The sequence below is a fragment of the Apium graveolens genome, chromosome 6, assembly GCF_009905375.1.
Source record: "Apium graveolens cultivar Ventura chromosome 6, ASM990537v1, whole genome shotgun sequence".
NCBI lineage: Eukaryota > Viridiplantae > Streptophyta > Magnoliopsida > Apiales > Apiaceae > Apium > Apium graveolens.
Genome location: NC_133652.1, coordinates 274,235,810 through 274,259,299, shown reverse-complemented (window position 1 = coordinate 274,259,299; position 23,490 = coordinate 274,235,810). Strand labels below are relative to the sequence as shown.

Genomic DNA, 23,490 nt, shown 5'->3' with positions numbered 1-23,490 from the left:
CAAAATTACATGCGCCTGAGGTTTCTATAAACATGTTGTTGGCTGTCAGAAAAGCTGATACGTAAGTTTCTCTAATACCCTTATTAAATTGTCCGCAACATTTGGGAAATTGCTTCATACACCAAAAAAATCTTCTAAAAGAATGCCAAGTGATACTTATGTACCTCACGTGTTAATATGTTACCCATGTCATTTCTATTTTTTAAGGTTTAGCTTAGCTTCGTTAATTAAGGAACCTGTTACTAATTAGTTTTAATTATCTTAATAAATGTGTATAGATTGTATTTGGCATATACTTTATAACTGCTAGATTCTTATAATCATGATGAGGGGCAAGTTCGCACACATAAATTTATAAAGATTTTTCAACTCATATCTAAAAGATGGACTATTTTATGTGCTGAACATCATCATGTTTTGGTACATGTCATGCCAAGTCAGTGATGAAAATTTGTCCATATCTCTTCAACAAAGTATTAAAATAAAATGTTTAAATCTTCAATGGGGTGATCACTAATTAACTGAAGTGGAAAAACATTATGTTGAAGCCTTTGCAAGTTCATAGATTTCTGAGAATCCTAACAGAGAATTATATTGTTATTTATCTTCGTCTCTCTACTTTTACTGGTGCTAACATATCGGTTGTGTAATATCCTATGTTTATACCTCAATTTTGGGATGCAGAATGGATGTACTACTGGACTTTCATAAAACAGGCGGTACTCTGTTTGACATTGCAAAATTCTTTTGCCTAATGAATATGGTTTTGGTATATAAATTGCTGGATTTGACATTTGTAGAAGTACTGAACCTCAACGTGATCCATGCAAGAAGTTCCAGACTCTCACTCACACATATTCCAGAGAATCTTAGCTTTCCAGATCTTGAAATGTTAGTCCTGCAACCAAACATTGATTTCAGTAGTATTCCTTCTTCATTCTTTGAGCTAATGCCGTCCCTTAAAGTCCTAGATATGTCTCACACAAGTATAAAAACTTTGCCATATTGGGTTTACCAATTGACCAAATTGGAAGAACTCATTTTGCGAGATTGTTAACTTCTGATCGAGCTACCACATTAAGTCGGCACTCTAAGGAATCTCAAGGTGTTGGATCTTGAAGGAACTTATCTTGTTTGTTTGCCAGAAGAACTTAAAGATCTGATTGCATTGAAATGTTTAAAGTTTTCATTGTATGATGCTGAGAGCTACAGAAAAAAGCAAAGACCGTTAGGGGGAACACACACAAGTATAGAAACAAACAAACAATGCAAAACATACACACTCAATATATGACGCGGAAAAACTCACGTCCCAACTTGTATTATTAATCAAAACAATTATCAATAATACAATCAATCTCACCAAATGGTATTCACTCAAGCGATACTTAAGTCAAACAATACTCAAGCATACATCAAAACAATAACATGATTATGTATATATAGCCATCACAAACTTAGCCAATAAGACATACCTAATCTGATTACAATAATAATTGTCTACCCATACAATTATTACCCATTCCCATTATAATAATAATTGTCAACACATACAATTATTACTCAACTCAATTATGATAATAATTGTCTACCCATACAATTATTACCCAATTCAATTATGTTTTCTATCACCAAGACCATACTACCTATTGAGTTTAACCCCAACAATCCTCCCCTTCAACCCAATATGATTTCATGCACAGCCGAATTAACGGTCACCATCAAGCCATCGACGTAGATCGCCCAATACCTCCCCTCGAACAATAACCCCTCCTTCTAGTACAAAAAGATTTCTCTTATCTTTTCGACCTTTGAGTATCTCTAAATCTCCCTTAGTGACTTTCAACATACTGTTCTTCATCATAACAGTATATCCCAAATCAACTAATTTACCCAACGAAATCAGATTTCGATTTAATTCCGGTATGTATCTTACTTGAGTTAACTTCTGAACACGACCGTTGTGACGTTTCATTGTTACCTCTCCAATGCCAGCAACCTTTACCGTTTTACCGTTTGGTAAAGTTACAATCTTTCCCTCACACTTTTTATAGGACGAGAACCACTCCCTCCTACCACATATGTGATGAGAACATCCCGAGTCAAGCACTCATTCTTCTTTTGATCCCTTCTCTTCTTGAACCAAAAGAACATCTTCATCAGCTTCTACAAGCGAAACACTACCCCCTCGATTTTTCTTCAACTCTCTCAAGTCTTCTCTTGCCTTTGGACACATAAATTGTATATGACCCAATTCCTCACAATAAAAACACCTGATATTAGGGTTATGTTTCTTAGCATACTTCTTTTCCGTGTCACGCGCACGTACCACACATTCACTTCCATCAGATGTGTCACTCGATTCTTGTTTCATCAATCTTTCGGCCTCCAGAAGAACAACAATAGTCTCATCCAAATCTAACTTCGTTTTCCCAACCAATAAAGAAGTCATCACAGTATTATACTTCTTCGGTAGAGACACTAGTAGTAGAACAACTTTGTCCTCATCCTTTAATTTTTCATCCAAATTATTTAGCTGGTTGATTAAGCCATTAAAACGATTCAGATGATCTCTTAAATCTCCGTCTTCTTCCATTTTGATTTGAGCCCAAACAAATCTTTCTTGAGAAACAGCTTGTTGGCCAAAGACTTTGAGTGATAAGTCTTCGTTAACTTCTCCCACAAATTCTTGGGATTGTCCTCTTCAAGAACATCATACTTGATTTCCGGTGAAGGGCCAACCGGATCGTTGATGCCGCACGTAACTTCAAGAACTTATCTTGTTTGTTTGCCAGAAGAACTTAAAGATCTGATTGCATTGAAATGTTTAAAGTTTTCATTGTATGATGCTGAGAGCTACAGAAAAAGCAAAGACATAGTTGCCATAATACCAAGTAAGACATTATCAAAACTCGCTCAGTTGGAGGAGCTAAGCATCAATATTGATCCACAGGATGTGTGGTGTGGTCCTGCTATGGAAGCTGTTATGGAGGACCTGCCTAGCCTAAGAAAGCTGAAAATTCTTAAGTTGTATCTGCCAAATACTAAACTTCTCCAAGATCTCCAGGAACTTAAGGGGAAGAATGACTTGCCTATTTGCCAAAATTTATCAGACTTCAAATTAATTATTGGCCCTCATGCTCAGCATTTCATATCGCGTCTACCATGTGACCTTGAAGAGGAGTTTCTGAAATTAAAGAAATGTCTGAAATACATCAATGGTGAGGACAGTACACCAAGGTTAGCTGAAGCACTGAGACATACCAATGCTTTGTATCTAGATCGTCATTGGACTCTGCAGAAGCTTTCCGTCTTAAAATTTGAGGATTTAACTGAGCTGAAGTTCTGCTTGTTGGTGGATTGCAATGAGATGCAAATGCTTTTTGATGGAAGTGACTTTAATTTTGGGATAGTTAACAATGAAGACAAGCTTCTTTCATTGCAGTACTTGGCTATTTATTACCTGAGGAAATTGGAAGTAATCTGGAAAGGGCCAGGTGTTGGTTGTTGCTTGCATTCTTTAAAGGTATTGGTTGTGCACAAGTGCCCGAACTTGACCACCATATTCACCCTAATGCTAATAGTAGATCTAGTAAACTTGAGAGAGATAGAAGTGGAAGATTGCCCCAAAATCAAAACACTTATAGCTAAAGCCCAATCTCATTTGACATTTAAAGAAATTCTTCCCAGATTGAGAAAGTTATCACTTTTGTACTTGCCTGAGTTGGTGAGCATGTTTGATGACTTCAGCATTGGTGGAATGCTTTAGAATGGAATGAATCAAGGTGGAGCGGTGGCCGACCTTACTGCCTACGTCCATTTTCTGAAGATATGCAGGACGAGTTGGCACCACGATATGGAAATACCTTGCACCTCCTTGTGGAAGATTGCAATTCTAGTTGACATGGTAACTTATCTTTTCTATTTCATAACTAATTAATAACTTTTATTAATAAGCGAAACCCTTTTTTAAATATTACTATTAATTTTGGTTTCACACCTTTTTAAATAGTACTATTAATTTTGATTTCGCACCGGTTATCGACCAGTAGTAATAATAGTTCATTCTTGTGTTGTTATATCATGACTTCTAATGAGATTTAAATACTTTAAAAGTCGTGTGTTCTTTAATCACAACTTATGGGGAGTTTACAGAAGTATGTGGGATTCAGTTTAAACTTTCAAAAAATCTTAGAAAGTAATATGTTTCTCAAAATTCTGGTGACTTTTATTTACTAATAATGACTTTTTTAAGTGAAAACATTACTAAAGTATGTATAAAATTCTCCCAACGCTTTGTCCAGCATTCCAGAATACTTCTTCTTCTATTATTATTATTATTATGATTAAAAATGATTGCCCTCTATTTCACTCATAGATTTTCAAACTAACCATTTTGTCGATAGCTCATCCTTCTTCCTTTCTAGGCTTGCAGGTTTGGAATTTTTGGTTATCTGTCCCGGAGACTGTTAATGTGTGTTAGCATTATCATTGGTGTCGAAGAACAGAAGTTGCAGGTCACGGTAATGGACAAAAATGGTTTGAGCTAGAGTCCTCGAGGACAGTATTCTTTACACCACTGCAATTGCGATTGCCGCCTGTTTACTGTCAGTGTGAGCCAATTTCATCTGTTACACTTGTTCTGAGAATTGGAAAATAACTTACCTAGCCTTATTTCAATCTAATGTTCTTGTATTATAGATACTTAAGTATGGTTGAATTAGGCAAATTCACGTGTTCTAGATTCCAATAGAAAACATGACCGTACTTGGCACTTAATACAAGCTGAATCACCATTCGACTAAAAACCTTTCAAAACATGGCAAAATCAAGACTTCACACCTGATCAGTTACAAGTACAACCCATTAAACCTTATAAATTTGACACTTAATACAAGCCGAATCGCCATTCGACTAATTAGAACAGCTACTGCACATTCTGGTAGAGAATGAAGAAAGGAAACACTACCTAGGTGTTTAGACTCATCAGTCATGAATTGTCATTTCTTATTATAAAAGCGTAAGTTATCAAATTTTAAAAAGGGCGGACAGAGATTGAGAAGTTTATATGCAGATCTCTGGAGAATAAGAAACCACGCGATCAAGTAGCATCTGTGAAGCTTTTGAAATTTTCTGCAAGTAAAGAAAAATTATACGATAGATCAGTAAAAGTGATATGTAAACTTCAGCTACCATAACAAATCCAAACTCAAATTTGAAATACTAAATTGAAATGCTACCGTATGATTGTTAGTCAGAAAAGAGAAAATTAAATAAAATTTTAGAGGATATCAAAGAACGTATGAAATTTTAAAGGAAGCTGTCTATTTCTAGTACAGGTAAAAGACAGAATCAAGTTTTACTTGCCTGGTATGGTGTTTCTCAGGAAATGCTTACAGCAAGACAGGAAACTTATTCTTCAAATTACATCAATCAGAAAGTTCATATAGAACTTTTCTAAAGTACATGCTAAAAGACGTTTCAACAAACTGGAATGGCAGTTTTCTTTATGACAATAACTGAAACACACAGCTAAATCATCAAGATCACAGGACAAAAGGACATTATGCCTATTGCATAACTAAATTTTCAAAGAATGTCTCACCACATCAGAGTTTTTAGGTACTAGTGAGTACACACAGACCATCACTGCCATCAGTCCCGGTCTTGAGAATAATTCGTCCAGCTGTTAGGCTGCTGGTAACATGAAAAAAGAGTGTTAGATACATTTTGAGGTATATGTTGAAACTAAACACTCATATTAGCAGGTGACTCAGTGCTTTGGACATTTCCGTGACGAAATATTAAAGCTGTGTGTAGGAATGAATATGTAAACGAACTATATTCTTCAAGTGTACCGAGCAAATGCATACAAACTGATAACAAAATATTCGCCAGAAATGATCAGAAGGAATGGCTAAAAGGAATGCGTGCTAGAATACAAAAGATAATTTAGACCAATTACAATATAATAAAAAATTGAACCGGAAACTCTGGTGCAAGGAGAATAAGTTGAGAAGAGTATTACCGATTGTATAATATTTCTGGAAATATTGTTTAGCCTCGGGGTCTGTCCATTGCAAAGCTTCCCACCAAGATTCTTCAGCAACAATGGATGTCAACTTTCTGGCGTTATTTTCGCTGAAAGGCAAATGACACAATGCTGGACATTTTCTTATCTCCACTTTTTTCAAAGCCGGCCACTCTAATAAATCATTTTCCCAAATACTTGTCAAATTTTCCATATCTAAAAGTATTACTTCCTTTAAGTTTGAAAACATTGATGGTTTTTGTCCAGCACTGAGAGAAACATGAATTAGGTCTTTCACTGCAGCTTCACCGATAATTTTGATCAACTTTGGACATCTGCTCAACTTTAGAGTTTTTAGTTTTGGTAAATTATCAATATCAATGGAGCCACCCCAAAGGCTTTCAAGTTCTAGCAAATCTATCAAATACAGTCGCTCCAAATTCGAGAGTATTGAATAGTGATCAACCACATATTTTATTTTTTTACAGCCCTCTAGCAGACAACCTTTGATTGTAGACAAGTTTGAAAACTCAAATTCTGATAGATGTTCCAGGTCACAATGGTTGTCTATTACCAGGGAATCTGCCTTTGAAAGCAACTTGAGAAATGCTGGACTACGATCTCTACCATTGCAATATTTCACGTACCTTTGAAATTTTTCACATTTCGGGATTTTAACATCTGGTGAAATTGGGCAACCAATGAAAACTTGAAATGACCCAGAGTCAAGACCGTCCTCTTTTTCAACAAAATACTTAATGTTATCTTCCTTATGAGCATAAATTCTTGTGACACCATCTACTACTTTTATGACATCAACCACCTCATCATTTAAAAACCTAAACTGAAGACTTGTCATGTGTCTCAAGCTTTTAACACTTTCCATAACAGCATCAATAATCCCCCAGGTATAATTACCCTTTTCTGATTTGGTATCAATCCACATCTCTTGCAATTCATTGAGTTCAGAGATCACACTGAAGATATTTGTTTCATTAAAAGCACCATAGGATACGAGGAAACGCTTAAGATGTTTCAAGCTTCGAATTTGGGGTGGTACAATATCAACTCCACTGCCACTAATATCTAGGACTTCAAGAAGTTCAAGTTTTCCTACGTCAGCAGGAAGTTTCAACAAATTAATGCATCCATTTAGATAGAGCACTTCCAGATTTTTCGCATTCATCAAAGAATCTGGAAGAGATTCAATATTAGTGCCCATCAAGTCCAAAACACGAAGACTTCTCATTTGTTTGAAGAATGAAGGAGGGAACTTTTTCAAATTTGAATTCTTTTGTAAGAAAAGAGTGGAAAGTACTGCACAATTTGGACTGTTCGAAAAGCTGGTTAAACTCTTATTGTCAGCCAAGGAGATCCAATGCTTTTCTTCCCAACTATCCATATTTTGTTGATCTAAAGATTCTTCATTGGATAGCACCAAACAATTATATTTCCCATCAGTTTGTAAGTTATGCAATGCCATAAGTCGGATCAATTTGTGCATCCTAACACATTTTTTGCGCTCATCTTCTTCAAACAAATTCAGATTGTTCAGAAGCTCCAGCATATTTCTCCCTTTTTCACGGCCACTTTCACCCTTGTTTCCCAGGAAATTTTCGGCCATCCAACAGTCCAACAAACGATCTTTATATATGTTGCTTTCTTCTGGATATAGAGCACCGTAATAAAAGCAATCCCTTTCGAAACCCTTCAAGAGGTCACAATAAAAGCTTAAAGTTTTACACATATCTTTGATCTTATCATCTCCATAATCAGGCCAGCTATTTAATGTGTTGAGTCCATTTCTCCAGGAGCTTTCTGTGTCTCTGAATTTGAAGTATCCTGCTATAATCTTAATTGCAACGGGAAGACCATGACACCAATCTACTACTTTACGCATAAGTTTCATGATAAATGCATCGTGGCTGAAATCTTTGGGCTTTAAAATATTAGAAAACATTCTTCGAGCCTCCTTTGGAGTCAGTACTCCAATCTTAATTGAGCGATCTATTAATGAGGGACAAACAAATTTAAACCTTGTAGTTAAAACAATTTTGCTACCCCTTTCCCAGTTGTAAGGGAATCCAATTTCATCCATACTAAGATCTTCTTTGGCATTATCAAGAAGTAGCAAATATTTTTTGTCCTTTAGTGTTCCCCAAATTTTTTGCTTGTATTGGTTAACTGCAATGGTATCATCAAGATTCAGTCTTTGCATGACATCCCTTTGTAATTCTTCAATGCTAAAGTTTTTCCTGTTACCAATCACATCAAGCGTATCTGACGAAGCCTTCAACCAAATAACTATCTGAAACATATTAACAACTTCTTCGTGGTTGTTCAAGTTCTGCATTATGGTTGTCTTCCCTGTACCAAGTATTCCATGGATTTCAATTCCTCTAATATCCTTCCCCACTTTAAGAAGACTTAAAATAGTGTTCATTGGATTTTCCAATGTTTCAAAACCTTTAATATCAGGTGCATTAGAGATCTTTACAACATGATCCGCTTGTTTAGCTACAAGAATGTTTCTCATCTCAGAGAGCTCTTTTTTCAATTGTTTTATCTTTTCTATATCATTATTCATCGTTGCTCCAAGATTTATTCGCTGGGGCATATCTGTCCACCTGTCTATCTTTTTGATTTCAGTCTCATAAAAAAGTAAGGATCTCGTCACTTGAAAATCAATGTTAATAAACCTCCGATCCCAGTCATTATACTCATAACTTGTCTTCTTTGTCATTGCCTCTTTTTCAGCTTCATCATCGCGATCCTTCTTTCTCGCCCGTAGAGAATTCAATTGTTCCTTTAGTTCTTTGTAGATCTCCTTCACATTTTCTGGGGAGAGAAATGTCACTGTGGGCAATACTCCAACAACTTCAGCTCCTGCAGTTACTACAGCAGCCACTGCTTGCACTGTACTAGCCATTTACAACTAAGAAAGGAAAAAAGCAACATTAGTTCCCTTCTAAACCAACTGTAATGCAGAGCATTACAAGGTTCTCACAACATAAACATGTTAAGAAAGTAAATATTTCAATGTTTCTATACAAGTAGAACAGCTTCATGTCCTACCTACCTTTGATCATTGGTCATACAAGGCCATTTACTCTAACGAGAGGGAGAAATTAATATGGCATGGTTAAGGCCAAGTTAATACTACTATTGAAGTTTTGTTTACTGGAACTAATTAAATATAAAAGTAGAAACCGTTGTAGGTTAGTTAATTATGAAAGCAATAAAATTAAGAAATGATATGCGGGGAGACCGGAGTTCAATTTAACATTGGGAAACTGCAAGTGTGGGAGGTTAGTACATTTCCAGCTCATCTTACATATGCAAGCATACATAGAAAAAAATAGCTAGTTCTCTCCGGGATTAGTTGAGCTGCGCGCTAGCAAACTCGGAAAATCACGGTATGGGGGTAGATATAGGATTTGCTACAAATGCTATAAGCACAAGCACATAACTTTCAGAGGCACAAAGGTTTTTACAACAAGGTTACTATGTTTGGCATGTAGATAATATTAAAATTTTATATTCGATGCTACAAATGATGATCCATTAACAAAACTAAGAAATTAATTTGAATTAAATCAAGTGCATAAAAGAAGCACATCTAGTACACAATTTTTAAGTTTGTAAGAAAAAATTAAGAAATTGTGGAATGATGAATCCCGAATGCACAGGAGTAACTGCAATTTTAAGTACCATTAGTGTCTATCTTTTCCTTGTAGAAAACTAAAAATTTGTTGGTGGGCTTTAGATACATATAAAATTTATAACCACCAATAATGTCAAACTTTTAAATATGAAAACTGGGAGAGGAAATTCAGAGGAGTACCTTAAACTGCAAGAGCTCCCGTGGCAGAAGATCTTGCAAGAGATGATAGTTTTTTGTCTGTTTATCAAGATTTCTCAGTTACAGAATGCAACTGCAAACTAGAGTTCAGAATAAATCATTTCAATATTTCAGTACAGAAGCATGGATAGACTACATTCTGTGGACAGGAAAATAAGCCTCCTTCTTACTGTTAAGGTCAACTACATTCTGTGTTTGCGCAGGGCTAATCGACATCGACCCCAAGTACAAAACAGGGTTACTTCGGAGCAACTTTTTTATAATAAGAATATATTTTTTTTGTTCTCCGATTTGTATATCTGTCATATGGGAAAAAGGGTAAAGGGTACGAATGTGGATCGAAAAATACGATTTCAATTATTTGGGCATGATGGGAATAATGGTATTTACTTTAAGGGTTAACAGGTGATTAAACATGATACCGTTTGGAAAATCTTAGAATAAATAACTTATTAAATAAATTGAATAAATGATTGATAAATGATAAGTTGATAAATGCTTATAAGTTATCCGGTATTTGGATAATTTAACTTATAAGTCAGAATTTTTTTTATTTAAATGAACTAAAATATATAATTTTTTTTTACCCTTCGGACATAATCATAAATTCTCCTCCCGTGGGATTCGAACATGCGACCAAGAGGATAGTTATCCCCTCTTTAACCAGCTAAGCCAACCCTTGCGGGCTAACTAATTTTTTTTTAAATACAGTTATCTTAATTCTTATACTTTAAGTTGGATTAACATTAAAAAAAATATTTTTTAAAATTAAAATTGATAAAAAAAATGGAAAACAAAAAATAAGTCGAGAAAAATTACGTTGTTACTAACATTCAACTAATCAGCTTATAAGTTGTGAATTTAACTTTTAAGTTGAGTAGAAAAACACTCGTCAATAAGTTGTTACGGGCTTATAAATCAATAAGTTTACTTATAAGATTTGCCAAACAGACCCATAATCTATAACATCTGCATATCTATTCCCCGTCCTAATTTATCTGTTATGTTTGACTTTTTGCGGTCAAACTCATTCAACTTTGACCGAAAATTTAACATATTAAATATTTGAGAATATTTATAAAAATTATATCATTAGAAAATGCATTTAATCTATATGTATTTTTTAGTTTTTTTAAAAAAATAATTAATTAACGGTCAAAGTTGAGTCAATTTCACCATAAAAAGTCAATCAAGACAAAAAAGTTGGCACAAAGAGGGTATCTATCTATCTATACTATTATATTAAAGACGAAACATTAAAAATTTGGTTGGTAGTTCTTTGGTCACTCAATACATAACCGATAAATATTCTTTATCAAATTGATTATAATTGTTAGATTTATTCCTAAAAATTATTATTACAAGAGATATAAGGTTCGAATCATAACAACAACATATTAAAATTCTAATTTACATTAAATTATTATAAGAAGATGGGTAAGGTTCAAATTTTACAAATAACAATTTAAAATATAATTTACATTATACAATGATAAAACAACCGTTGATCGCACGTTTTATAAACTATATTATATAATAAGCATAAGGGGGATTTAATCCATTTTTTTTGTAGTTATGGTCCATATAATACCAATTTAATATGGACCGTTAATTCTTTTTGCAAATATATGTGTGTATGTATAATTATTACCAAATCATATCAATTTAATTTATATTTTAAAAGTTATATAATATTAAAAAAAAATCATGCATCGCATTGGTTATAAGCTAGTTATCATTAAATTAGATTGACATATTAGAAACTGTCCCGTGTATTGTACGAGTACAAAACTAGTTCTTCTCAATGAGGGTTAGGGCTGTCAAACAGATAATTCGGATACGGATCTGCCTATACCCGTATCCGCATCCGTAATTGTCGGATTCAAATACGGATAATATCCAATTTTTCTCGGATACGAATGCGGATATCAGATTTTTTGAATTTTTTTGATGGCCCTACCGTATTGACCATGATTTTAGAACATTTTTTACGATTAAACTCGAATGTTACATTTATATATGTATATAGTATATGTATAATTATATAAAATTTGTATATATGTATTATTTAATGCATATACACACTATAAACTAAAAGAATTAATTTTAAATTATATATAATTATATATTTATATAATTTAAATATTAGTATATATTTTTTATTATTTAATTTCGAATTCGAATATCCCGGATTCACATACGGATTATATTCGCTTTTGAAATATTTTAAAAGCATTGGGGATTCGAATACGGAATTTTACTATAATATTTTTGAAACGTATCAATAATTTTGTAATCCATATTAAAATCAATATAGTCAGGACGATAAACTTGTTATAATGTAAAATGTTAAGTATGAAATGCAACACAGAGGGGGTGAATGTATTTTTTTTAAATTGAATTTTCTTTATGGCTTATGGAACAAAACAGTTTGTGTGATCTTGTAGAGATAAAATACTAAATGAAAATACACAAGCAGATTATCAAAAACTTACTTAATTTATATTGAATAAAATTTGTCTTGCTACAAATTTGTGTTCTTGAAAATAGGAACTCAGCTAACTCTCTCGAGAGAATACAAGATTTTCTAGATCCGTTTGTTACTCCTAAAACAAAGGATCCGTGACATGCTTTATAGATCAACATGCACAGTTTACATGACTTGCACTAAAATAGACTAACACATTTTCTAAAGCTACTTTATTTATTTTCATTTCTAGTGTTAGCATATATGTGCAGAATTTACCAAGTCTGTGACCTTCCTTTGTCGAGTTCATCTTCGCCATTGATCTGGTATTCTTCAAGTTTCATTTGTAGGCATTCCAATTCATTGATAAAATTGTTTGTTGACTGATAATCTTGAATCTTCAAGATGTCTGTATTCTGAATTTAAAGTTGTTTGTCAAGATCTCTTTTGTTGTGTAGAGATGTCACATATCGATAAGTAAAATGACTTATCAATATCACAATTTCTTTACATGGCTTTTGACTTGTCAATATCTCTAGTTTTATACATAATCTTTTAACTTCTTGATATCTTCATGTAAAGAAGGATTTGACTTGTCGATATCTCTAGTTCTCTTCATGAGGAATTGACTTGTTGACATCTTTAGTTCTCTACATGTATTTTTTGACTTGTCGATGTCTTCAGTTCTCTACATGCAGATTGACTTGTCGATATGTCTGTTAAGTGGCATTTATGACACTTATTTATGCTCTAATAAGCTTTGAGTTGGTGTATTTGTACTCAAGTTATTTGTGTTTTAACGTGTTTTTAAGTGTTTTTGCATTTCAGGCTTTAATTCGTGAATCAGGTGAATTAGCATTGTTTTGATGCTAATATGGTGTTTAGGATGTGTTGGAATAAAAGCTTGAAAGACTGGCTCGAAGCTACAACGAATAAAGAAAAAGAAAAAAATAATTTTTGGCAGAAGACAGGCGCGCCCGCGCTGGGAGAACAAAAAGTCAGCGCGCCCGCGCTGGTAAAGCGCGCGGCCGCGCTGGGTCGGGATAAACAAATCCTGATTCTTTTATAATTTGATTTGCTGGACTCCTGGGATGCGATGCATGGATTGCTATATAAACACAACTCTAGGTCGTTTTTGAGAAGAGACATCAAGGAAGGAGAAGACGGCAAGAGACCTTTTGGCACAATTAAACATAGGCGAAGACGATCTGGTTTATTCTTGTGAATCTTTGTTTTGCGTTGTAATTTGGATGCTTGTTTCTTAGTTTGTTGAACCTTGCTCTTGTTTGTACTTTGGTTTATTTATTCGTATAAAGACTACGTTTGCTATATCATGTTTTCATTGGAACCCACGTTGGCGATGAGTTCAATTATGGGCTAATCGTTATTGTGGGGTTCTAGCGGATTTATTTATGGATTTCTTTAGTTAAATTATTTGATGCCTTAGTATGTGGTGATTGTATGATATCCTAGTATTGGTTGTGCATATTCGTCTTATGAGCGTCGCGAACTTATAAGAAAGTGTGTTAATTCTTAATGAAGCGAAAGTGAATTTAAGGATTTAGAACTTGCCATGCTAGCATAGGTTCATGTATTGTTATGCATGATTCGTAGGTAATTTTAACCATCTTACTTACCCTATGTAATCAAGATAGATAACTTGTGCTTAAACCGTTATGTTGTCAAATTCTATAGACATATAGGGTCTCAATATAATTGGTTCCTATTCAGCTTCTATCTCTTTTGTGGATGTCTGGTAGATAGGTACTCGTGCAACGAAAGTTGGCGTTTATCAGTTCCGTGTTGTTTGATTAGTGTCATCACCATTGCATGCTAAGGTTAAGAACAATAAGGCTATTGAATGAAGTATTTAATGAATTTAGAATCCATTCATATTAATTCAATCAATCTATTTCTCGTAGTTATAATTATTAGTTTAATTTTTAGTTATAAACAACCTCACTTTGTTATCGTCTTAGCATTGAATAATAACCATACATTGTTGCTTAGGTGCATGAATTAATTAGTTAACCAATACAGTCTCTGTGGGAACGAACTAGAAAAGATTCTATACTACTTGCGAACTCGTATACTTGCGTGTATAATTAGCGCATGTTTACCGACTAACAATCTCTCGGGACTTCTCTACAAGGCATTTTAGACTTCTCAACATACTTCTCGATATTCCTTTATATGTGACTTGTCGATATCATACTTAGAACATTTTTCCTAGAACAACATTATTCAACTTCAAGCTTCTATACTTCTCTCTACAGCATGATCGGGATTGATCTTCTTCCAGAGTTTATTCCTTAGCTTTATGGTTGTTCATAGAAAATTCCTTCAGTCTAATCTACTTAACATTTTTACAGACTCAAGAAATACAATGACAGAATACCATTAGATTATCAAACAACTTATTCTTAGGGTTGTCAAGATGACTTAGTCTTGTTATGTACAGGTATGTCTTGCACAATAATCTCCCCCAATTTGTGAGAAGATTACTTGTCACAAATTCATGCCTGGAAACAAGACTAACCCCAAGCTAAAATTAAAATAAAAAATAAGACTAACAAATTGACAATGTATAACTTTCATACATTCTTGTAGTCACATACAGAATTGAATTACATGATCATCTGAATTTTTCATAGCCTGGTTCTCTAATTAGATCTTTGAGTCTGACTAGATACTCAAGTTCTTCAATGATTTCAGTTCCTCTTAGAGCTTCTATCAGCTTGAGCCATTCAATTAAAGAGTAACTGTCAAGTTGATTTATTCTGTACCTTGATATCTTGTGAGTCTTGATGTACAGAAACACACAATTTGGAGACACCCTGCTCATTCCCTTAGCCTTTAGTTCATTTGACCTTTGCTCAAACATCTCAATTTCCTGAGCATATTTTCTTTCATTTTCTTCCCTCTCAGCTTTTTTCCTGGCATGTCTTTCATTCCTTTCTCTCACCCTCTCAGCTAACTCTTCCTTCCTCATTCTTGTAAAAGCATCCGTTGCATTCATTAAACTGATCACTCTCTCAAGTTCTATAGAAGAGTAGTTCTCAATAATTTCCCTGCTCAACAAATTGAAGGTGCCTGTTAAGTGGCATTTATGACACTTTATTACACTCCATAAAACTTTGAATTGGTGTATTTGAACTCAAGTTATTGGTGTTTTAATGTGTTTTCTAGTATTTTTGCATTTCAGGCATTAATCTGAGAATCAGGTGAATTAACATTGATTTGATGCTAATATGGTGTTAGGATGGTGTCTAAGGAATAAAGCTCGCGGAGACCGGCTCAAAACTGCAAGAAAAAGAAGAAGTCAAAATTTTGGCAGAAGCCCAGTACGCCCGCGCTGCTCAAGCGCACGGTCGCGCCCAAGCATCAGAGAGCCAGCGTGCCCACGCTGATCAAGCGCGCAGTCGCACCGTGTCGGGATAGCAGAATCCTGTATTTACTTGGCTTTTGAGAGAAAGACTTCTACATTACATGGGGTTGCTATATAACCAACTTTAGGTCATTTTTCATAATATATCAAGTCAGAGACATATCAGAGCTAAGGAGAAGACGGCAAGAGACTTATAACACAATTCAATAAGGCGAAGACGATCTACTTTATTCTTGTGAATCTTTGTTTGAGTTGTAATTTTGGATGCTTGTTTATTGTTTTGTTGAACTTATACTCTTGTGTTAACTTTGTTTGATTATTCGTTATAAAGACTACATTTATTATACCATGATTTCATCGGAACCCTCATTGATGATGAGTCCGATTATGGGTAATCGTTATCGTGGGGTCCTAGCGGATTTATTTATGGATTTCTTTAGTTGATTTGTTTCGATTCCCTAGTGTGTGGTGATTATATGATAACCTAGTATTGGTTGTGCGTATTCATCTTATGAGCGTCGCGAACTTATAAGATAGTGCGTTAATTCTTAATGAAGCGAAAGTGAATTTAAGGATTTAGAACTTGCCATGCTAGCATAGGTTCATGGGTTATTTTTATGCATGTTGCGTAGGTAATTTTAACCATCTTACTTGACCTATGTAATCAAGATAGATAACTTGTGCTTAAACCGTTATGTTGTCAAATTCTATAGACATATAGGGTCTCAATATAATTGGTGTATATTCAGCTTTTATCTCTTTTGTGGATGTCTGGTAGTATGGTATTCGTACAACGAAAGTTGGCGTTTATCAGTTTCGTGTTATCTGATTAGTGTCATCACCATTACATGCTAAGGTTAAGAACGAAAAGGCTATTGAATAAAGTATTTAATGAAGTTAGAATCCCATGTTTGTCATATATATTAATTCAATCAATCTTATTCCCTTAGTTATAATTATTAGTTTAATTCTTAGTTATAAACAACCTCAAATTGTTATCGTCTTAACATTGAATAATAACCATACATTGTTGCTTAAGTACATAAATTAATTAGCTAACCAAGCCAGTCTCTCTGGGAACGAATCTGATTTACATCTTATACTATTTGCAAACACGTATACTTGCGTGTAATTTAGCGCGTGTTTAGCGACTAACAAGTTTTTGGCGCCGCTGCTGGGGACTACAGTGCTAATTTTTAGTTTATGTGTTTTCCATCAGTGGCCGTTAAAGTTCATTGACTCGGCCATTGTTTCTTATTTGTTTCCTTATCTTATTTCAGGTACTCTAGAGAGGGTGTATGCATACGCGTTCGCGTACTCGTAAGAGAACACTGGATAAAGCCGAGGAAGAAGTTGTGGTGGTTCAAAAGGAAGTTTTTGAAGAAGAAAAGAAGGTAGAAGAAGAAGAGAAAGCCGAAGAACCGGTTTTAGTAGTGATGGGAGATCAAGCAGAAAATCCTAAGGCTTTGATAGACTATTCTCAGCCTAAGATCAATGACATTCAGTCAAGCATCATCAGGCCAGCCATCAGGGCTAACACTTTTGAGATCAAGTCAAGCATGATTCAGATGATACAGAACTCAGTTCAGTTTGGGGGTTCTCCTACTGAAGACCCCAACATGCACATCAGGGATTTCATCGATATCTGCGACACTTTTAAGTTCAATGATGTGACTGAAGATGTTATCAAGCTGTGACTCTTCCCATTCTCTCTGAGGGACAAAGCTAAGTGCCGGTTACATTCTCTACCAACAGGGTCTATCACCACTTGGGAAGATCTTGCTCAAAAGTTTCTCACTAAATTTTTCCTTATGGCGAATACTGCTGCAATCAGGAATGCTCTTACTTAGTTTGCTCAGCAAACTGGAGAATCTCTGTGTGAGGCTTGGGATTGATATAAGAAGATGCTAAGGAAGTGCCCACACCATGGCATGCCTGATTGGATGATTATTAATTATTTCTATAATGGATTGGGTGCTACTTCTAGACCCATGCTCGATGCAATATCAGGAGGAGCCTTGTGGGCTAGGAGCTATGATGAATCTTATGAATTGATTGAACTGATGGCTGCTAATAAATACCAGAATCCTTCCCAGAGACTAACTCAGGGAAAAGTAGCAGGAATTCTGGAGTTGAATGCCGCAACTGCTATAGCTGCCCAACTTAAGGCTTTGACGATGAAGGTGGACACTTTGGCTAATTATGGGGTTAATCAAATCGCTATTGTCTGTGAGCTTTGTGCTGGTGCCCATGAGACTGATCAGTGTGCAATTTCTAGTGAATCAGCTCAGTTCGTGAGCAACTTTCAGCCCTCGCAGCAACCTGTGCCAGCCACTTATCATCCCAACAACCGCAATCATCCTAATTTCAGTTGGAGCAACGCTCAGAATACGGTTCAACAGCCTTATCAGCAGTATCCAGCTAAGCAGTACAACCCCCCTGGTTTTCAGCAACCGTAATATGCACCAAGACAACAACTTCAGCTACAACAAGCTAATGAAAAATCTGAATTAGAGGAGTTGAAGCTTATGTGCAGGAGTCAAGTTATTTCTATCAAGATCTTGGAAAATCAAATTGGGAAAATTGCCAATGCCTTGCTAAATCGTCAGCCTGGTATACTATCTAGTGACAATGAAGTGTCAGGAAAGAGGGAAGCTAAGGAGCAGGTAAAGGCAATCACTTTGAGGTCTGGAAAGGTTGCGAATCCAGAACAAACTCAAGCGTTGACTGAAGAAACTGGGGCTGAGAAAGAAGTAGAGCAGCAGGAAGTAGAATTGGAACCAAGGAAGACTATTGTTGAGCACACTCCTCCTGAGGGTAATACATGGGAGAAACAGATCTATCCTCCACCGCCTTTTTCTAAGCGGCTGCAGAAGAAAAAGCTGGACAAGCAATTTGAGAAGTTTCTGGAGGTGTTCAAGAAACTTCATATTAACATACCTTTCGCTGAGGCTCTTGAGCAGATGCCTAGTTACGCAAAGTTTATGAAAGGTATTCTCTCTCAGAAAGTGAAGCTAGATGATTTAGAGACAGTCGCTCTCACGGAGGATGCAGTACTATGCTGCAACAAAAGTTACCTCCGAAGCTTAAAGATCCAGGAAGCTTTACTATTCCGTGTACTATTGGAAAAGTATCTTTTGACAGATGCTTATGTGACTTAGGAGCTAGCATCAATCTGATGCCTTTGTCAATCTTCAAGCAGTTGGACTTACCTGATCCAAAACCAACTTATATGACTTTGCAATTGGCTGGCCGTTCTATTACATATTTGCGAGGAATTGTGGAGGATATCTTGGTCAAGGTTGATAAACTCATCTTCCCTGCTGATTTCGTCATTCTTGATTTCGAGGAGGATAAGAAGATTCTCATAATTTTGGGAAGACCTTTCTTGGCGACTGGCCGAACCTTGATAGATGTGCCGAAAGGTGAGCTCACAATGCGAGTTCTGGATCAGGATGTAACTTTCAATGTGTTCAATGCTATAAAATTTCCTACGGAAAATGAGGAGTGCTTAAAAGTGGAGTTGGTTGATTCTATGGTTACTTTAAAACTTGATCAATTGCTAAGGTCCGATGCCTTTGAAAAAGCCTTATTGGGAAATTCAGATAGTGAAGATGACGAAGGTGAAGAACAATTAGAATATCTAAATGCTTCTCCCTGGAAGAAAAAGATTGATATGCCTTTTGAATCTCTTGGAATTGAGGAATTGAACAAAGCTCCTAAACGCCTCAAGCCATCTATTGAGGAAACTCCCACTCTTGAGCTTAAGCCTCTACCTGAGCATTTGAGGTATGTGTTTTTAGGTGATGCATCTACTTTGCCTGTTATTATTGTATCTGACCTTTCAGGTAGTGACGATGAAAAGCTTCTGAGGATTCTGAGAGAGTTCAAATCGGCAATTGGTTGGACTATAGTAGATATCAAGGGAATCAGCCCTTCTTATTGCATGCATAAAATTCTGTTAGAGGAAGGTAGCAATCCTATGGTCGAGCAGCAAAGAAGACTTAATCCGATCATGAAGGAAGTAGTGAAGAAGGAAATTCTTAAGTGGCTAGATGCAGGGATCATATATCCTATTTCTGACAGTTCATGGGTAAGCCTGGTTCAATGTATTCCAAAGAAAGGTGCATTACTGTGGTAGCAAATGAGAAGAATGAGCTTATTCATATAAGAACAGTCACAGGGTGAAGAGTGTGCATGGACTACGAGAAGCTGAACAAGGCCACTAGGAAGGATCACTTCCCTTTACCCTTCATTGACCAGATACTTGATAGATTGGCTGGTCATGAGTACTATTGTCTTCTGGATGGCTATTCGGGTTACAATCAGATTTGTATCGCTCTAGAAGATCAGGAGAAGACTACCTTCACTTGTCCATTTCGTACTTTCGCCTTCAGATGAGTTTTTTTTTGTATGTGTAGTGCACCAGCCATATTCTAGAGATGTATGATGGCCATCTTTTCTGATATGATTGGCCATAATGTGGGGTGTTCATGGACGACTTCTCTGTATTTGGCGATTCTTTTGATGAATGCTTGCAAAATCTTGGACACGTTCTCAAGAGGTGTGTTGAGACCAATCTGGTTCTCAGTTGGGAGAAATGTCACTTTATGATACGACATGGCATTATTCTCGGGCACAAGGTTTCTAGTAAGGGTCTTGAGGTGGAAAAAACCAAGGTGGGAGTCATTGAGAATCTTCCTCCACCTATTTCTGTTAAAGGAATTCGCAGTTTTCTCGGCCATACGGGTTTTTATAGGCGTTTCATCAATGACTTCTCTAAGATTTCGAAGCCATTGTGCAGTTTGCTAGAGAAAGATGTCAATTTCAAGTTTGATGACGAGTGCCTTGCAGCTTTTGAGACGTTGAAGAAGAGTTTAATCACGGCACCTGTCATAACTGCTCCTGATTGGAATGAACCTTTTGACATGATGTGCGATGCAAGTGACTATGCAGTTGGAGCAGTTCTTTGGCAGAGGAAGAACAACATATTTCATGTGGTCTACTATGCTAGCAAGACCATAAATGGTGCTCAACTGAATTACACTACTACGGAGAAAGAACTTTTGGCTATTACCTATGGTTTTGAGAAATTTCGATCTTATCTACTTGGGACTAAGGTGACAGTTTTAACTGATCACGCTGCAATTCGTTATCTCGTCTCAAAGAAGGACTCGAAGCCTAGATTGATTAGATGGGTTCTTTTGCTTCAAGAATTTGAACTAGAGATCAAGGACAGAAAGGGGACTAAAAATCAAGTCGCTGATCATCTCTCACGTTTAGAGAACCCTAATGCTACTTCATTAGATAAGACATTGATAAATGAGTCTTTTCTCGATGAGCAGCTGTTTGGAGTGCAAGAAGAAGAACCATGGTTTGCAGACATTGTGAACTATCTTTTGAGTAATATCATGCCTCCCAACTTATCTTATACTAAGAGGAAGAAGTTTCTACATGAAGTGAAGTGGTATATGTGGGATGAGCCTTTTCTTTTTCGACAAGGAGCTAACCAAATCATCAGGAGATGTATTCCTTACAGCAAAACGGGGGGATCGTGCGAGATTGCCACTCAACGGCTTATGAAGGACATTATGGTGGAGAAATGACAACAGCTCGTATTCTGCAAGCAGGTTTCTTTTGGCCAACCTTATTTAAAGATGCTCACCAGTTCATTTTGAAATATGATCGATGTCAACATGTGGGTAATATGTCTAAGAGTGATGAGATGCCTCTTAATGTGCTTCTCGAGGTTGAGATCTTCGATGTTTGGGGAATTGACTTCATGGGGCCATTTATCTCATCTTGTAACAATCAGTACATCTTGTTGGTGGTTGATTATGTGTCAAAATGGGTTTAAGTTAAGGCGTTGCCAACGAATGATGCGAAAGTAGTGCTTAATTTTCTTCACAAGCAGATATTCACAAGGTTTGGAACTCCAAGAGTCATAATCAGTGATGAGGGGTCGCATTTTTGCAATCGCAAGTTTACTGCTATGATGCAAAGGTATAATGTGAGTCATCGCATTACTACGGCTTATTAATCCTCAGACAAATGGTTAAGTTGAGGTGTCTAACAGAGAGATCAAGCGCATTTTAGAGAAAGTTGTGTGTACATCGAGGAAAGATTGGTCTTTGAAGCTTGATGAAGTTGTTTAGGCGTATAGAACAGCATATAAGACTCCATTAGGAATGTTGTCGCTTCAGTTGGTTTATGATAAGGGGTGTCATTTGCCTGTGGAGCTTGAGCATAAGGCATATTGGGCTTTTAAGAAATTGAATCTTGACTTGGATGCAGCTGGAAAGAAGAGGATGCTTCAATTGAATGAACTCGACGAGTTTCGACTTCAAGCTTATGAGAACAACAAAATGTACAAGGAGAAAGTCAAGAGGTGGCATGATCGGGGTCTAGTGCTCAAATCATTTGTGTCGGGGCAACAAGTTCTTTTGTTCAACTCTTGTCTCCGTCTTTTCCTTGGAAAGTTGAAGTAAAGGTGGTCAGGGCCCTTCATAATCAAAACTGTGTTTCCGCATGGAGCGGTGGAAATTTTTGAAAGTGATCCGGGCCAAGCATTCAAGGTAAATGGTTAGAGGTTGAAGCATTACTATGGTGACACGGCAAACCGCGAGGTGGTTAGTGCCGTTCTATTGTCCGTTTGAGCTCAAGGTTCTACGTCAAGCTAGCGACATAAAAGAAGTGCTTCTTGGGAGGCAACCCAAGTATGTTGTACATTAGTAGGTAGAGGAAGCAAGAAGAAAAGAGAAAAACATAAAAAATCAGAAAAAGAAAAAATTCAGGGCCAAGAACAGAAGTTAAGCGCCCGCGCTGGCCAAGCGTGCGCCCGCGCCGTTTTTCCAAAAGGTAAGCGCGCCCGCGCTGATCTAGCGCGCGGCCGTGCCGGTTTTCCTGAAGGTGAGCGCGCGCCCGCGCCGGGTCTTTTTTGAAAAAAAAAATAAAAACAGCAGTTTTTAAGGGAATTTCGGGATTTTAACTATAAAATCAATTTCAAACTGAATTTTACTCTTCCACATTTTGATAGGGATAAATAAACCCTGATTGTATAATTAAATATTACAGTTTGGGCTGCAAGGCCCAATAAGAAGATGTATGACATTCAGACCAGAAAGGTTAACATGTTGATCAGGCCTGACGGACCAGATCAGGCCTGATGGAACAAAGAAGGCCCAAAAACCCTGATTATTTATTAATTTCGTAATTAATAAATAAGGGAGAAAAAACAGCTATTAAGATAAGTGCTAGTGGGGATATAAATCCTTGTAGATTGGCCTCCAAGGAACCTCAGGGAATAAGGAATCAGCTTCCTACTCCCTAGGACTCCTAAGTCTATCCTAATTCAGAGACTTGACCACCAAGTCTCCTATACCAAGTCCAATTCAAGGACTCTCACACCTATATAAGGGGTCTCATCCCACAAATCAGAACTACGTTTTTTGACTTGATCCTTGGCAATCAGCAAGGTACGTAGGCATCTTGTTAAGGCAAATTGAGTCACGAAACACAAGAGCAGTCAAAATCGAGCCTTAAAACTCACGTTCCTTAGTATTAAATATAGCAATTATATATATTAGTTTTTAATCCATAACATTTGGCGCCGTCTGTGGGAAAGCACAACAACAACCATGGCGAGAACACGGAGAACAACTAGAGCTCTGGAGGAAGGAACACCATCGGGCACAACCCAGGTGATTTCATCCACCGTGGAGATATCTCCCCACTCAACTTAT

The 23,490-nt window shown here is 36.3% G+C and overlaps 1 protein-coding gene and 1 non-coding gene across 7 annotated transcripts; both read right to left on the bottom strand.

Annotated features, from left to right (window-relative positions):
- Positions 1–4,849: 4,849 nt before the first annotated feature.
- On the bottom strand, positions 4,850–10,137 carry LOC141667636 (disease resistance protein At4g27190-like). 6 transcript variants are annotated; one of them, XM_074474197.1, is made up of 5 exons: positions 9,876–10,136; positions 6,029–8,966; positions 5,606–5,697; positions 5,368–5,519; positions 4,850–5,133 (listed from the first exon to the last, which is right to left on the bottom strand). In XM_074474197.1, exons 2-3 carry the CDS (start codon positions 8,958–8,960, stop codon positions 5,690–5,692), a joined length of 2,940 nt encoding a protein of 979 aa, XP_074330298.1. In that variant the 5' UTR covers positions 8,961–8,966; positions 9,876–10,136; the 3' UTR covers positions 4,850–5,133; positions 5,368–5,519; positions 5,606–5,689. The 6 variants fall into 6 exon arrangements, with proteins under 6 accessions (XP_074330298.1, XP_074330301.1, XP_074330302.1 ...); XM_074474200.1 differs by having other exon boundaries at positions 5,606–5,694; XM_074474201.1 differs by lacking the exon at positions 5,368–5,519 and having other exon boundaries at positions 5,606–5,694; positions 9,876–10,137.
- A 7,437-nt stretch (positions 10,138–17,574) lies between these two features.
- LOC141670147 (small nucleolar RNA R71) lies at positions 17,575–17,681 on the bottom strand. The gene has a single exon (XR_012554390.1). It is a non-coding gene; the product is annotated as a small nucleolar RNA R71 (small nucleolar RNA).
- Between the last annotated feature and the right edge of the window lie 5,809 nt (positions 17,682–23,490).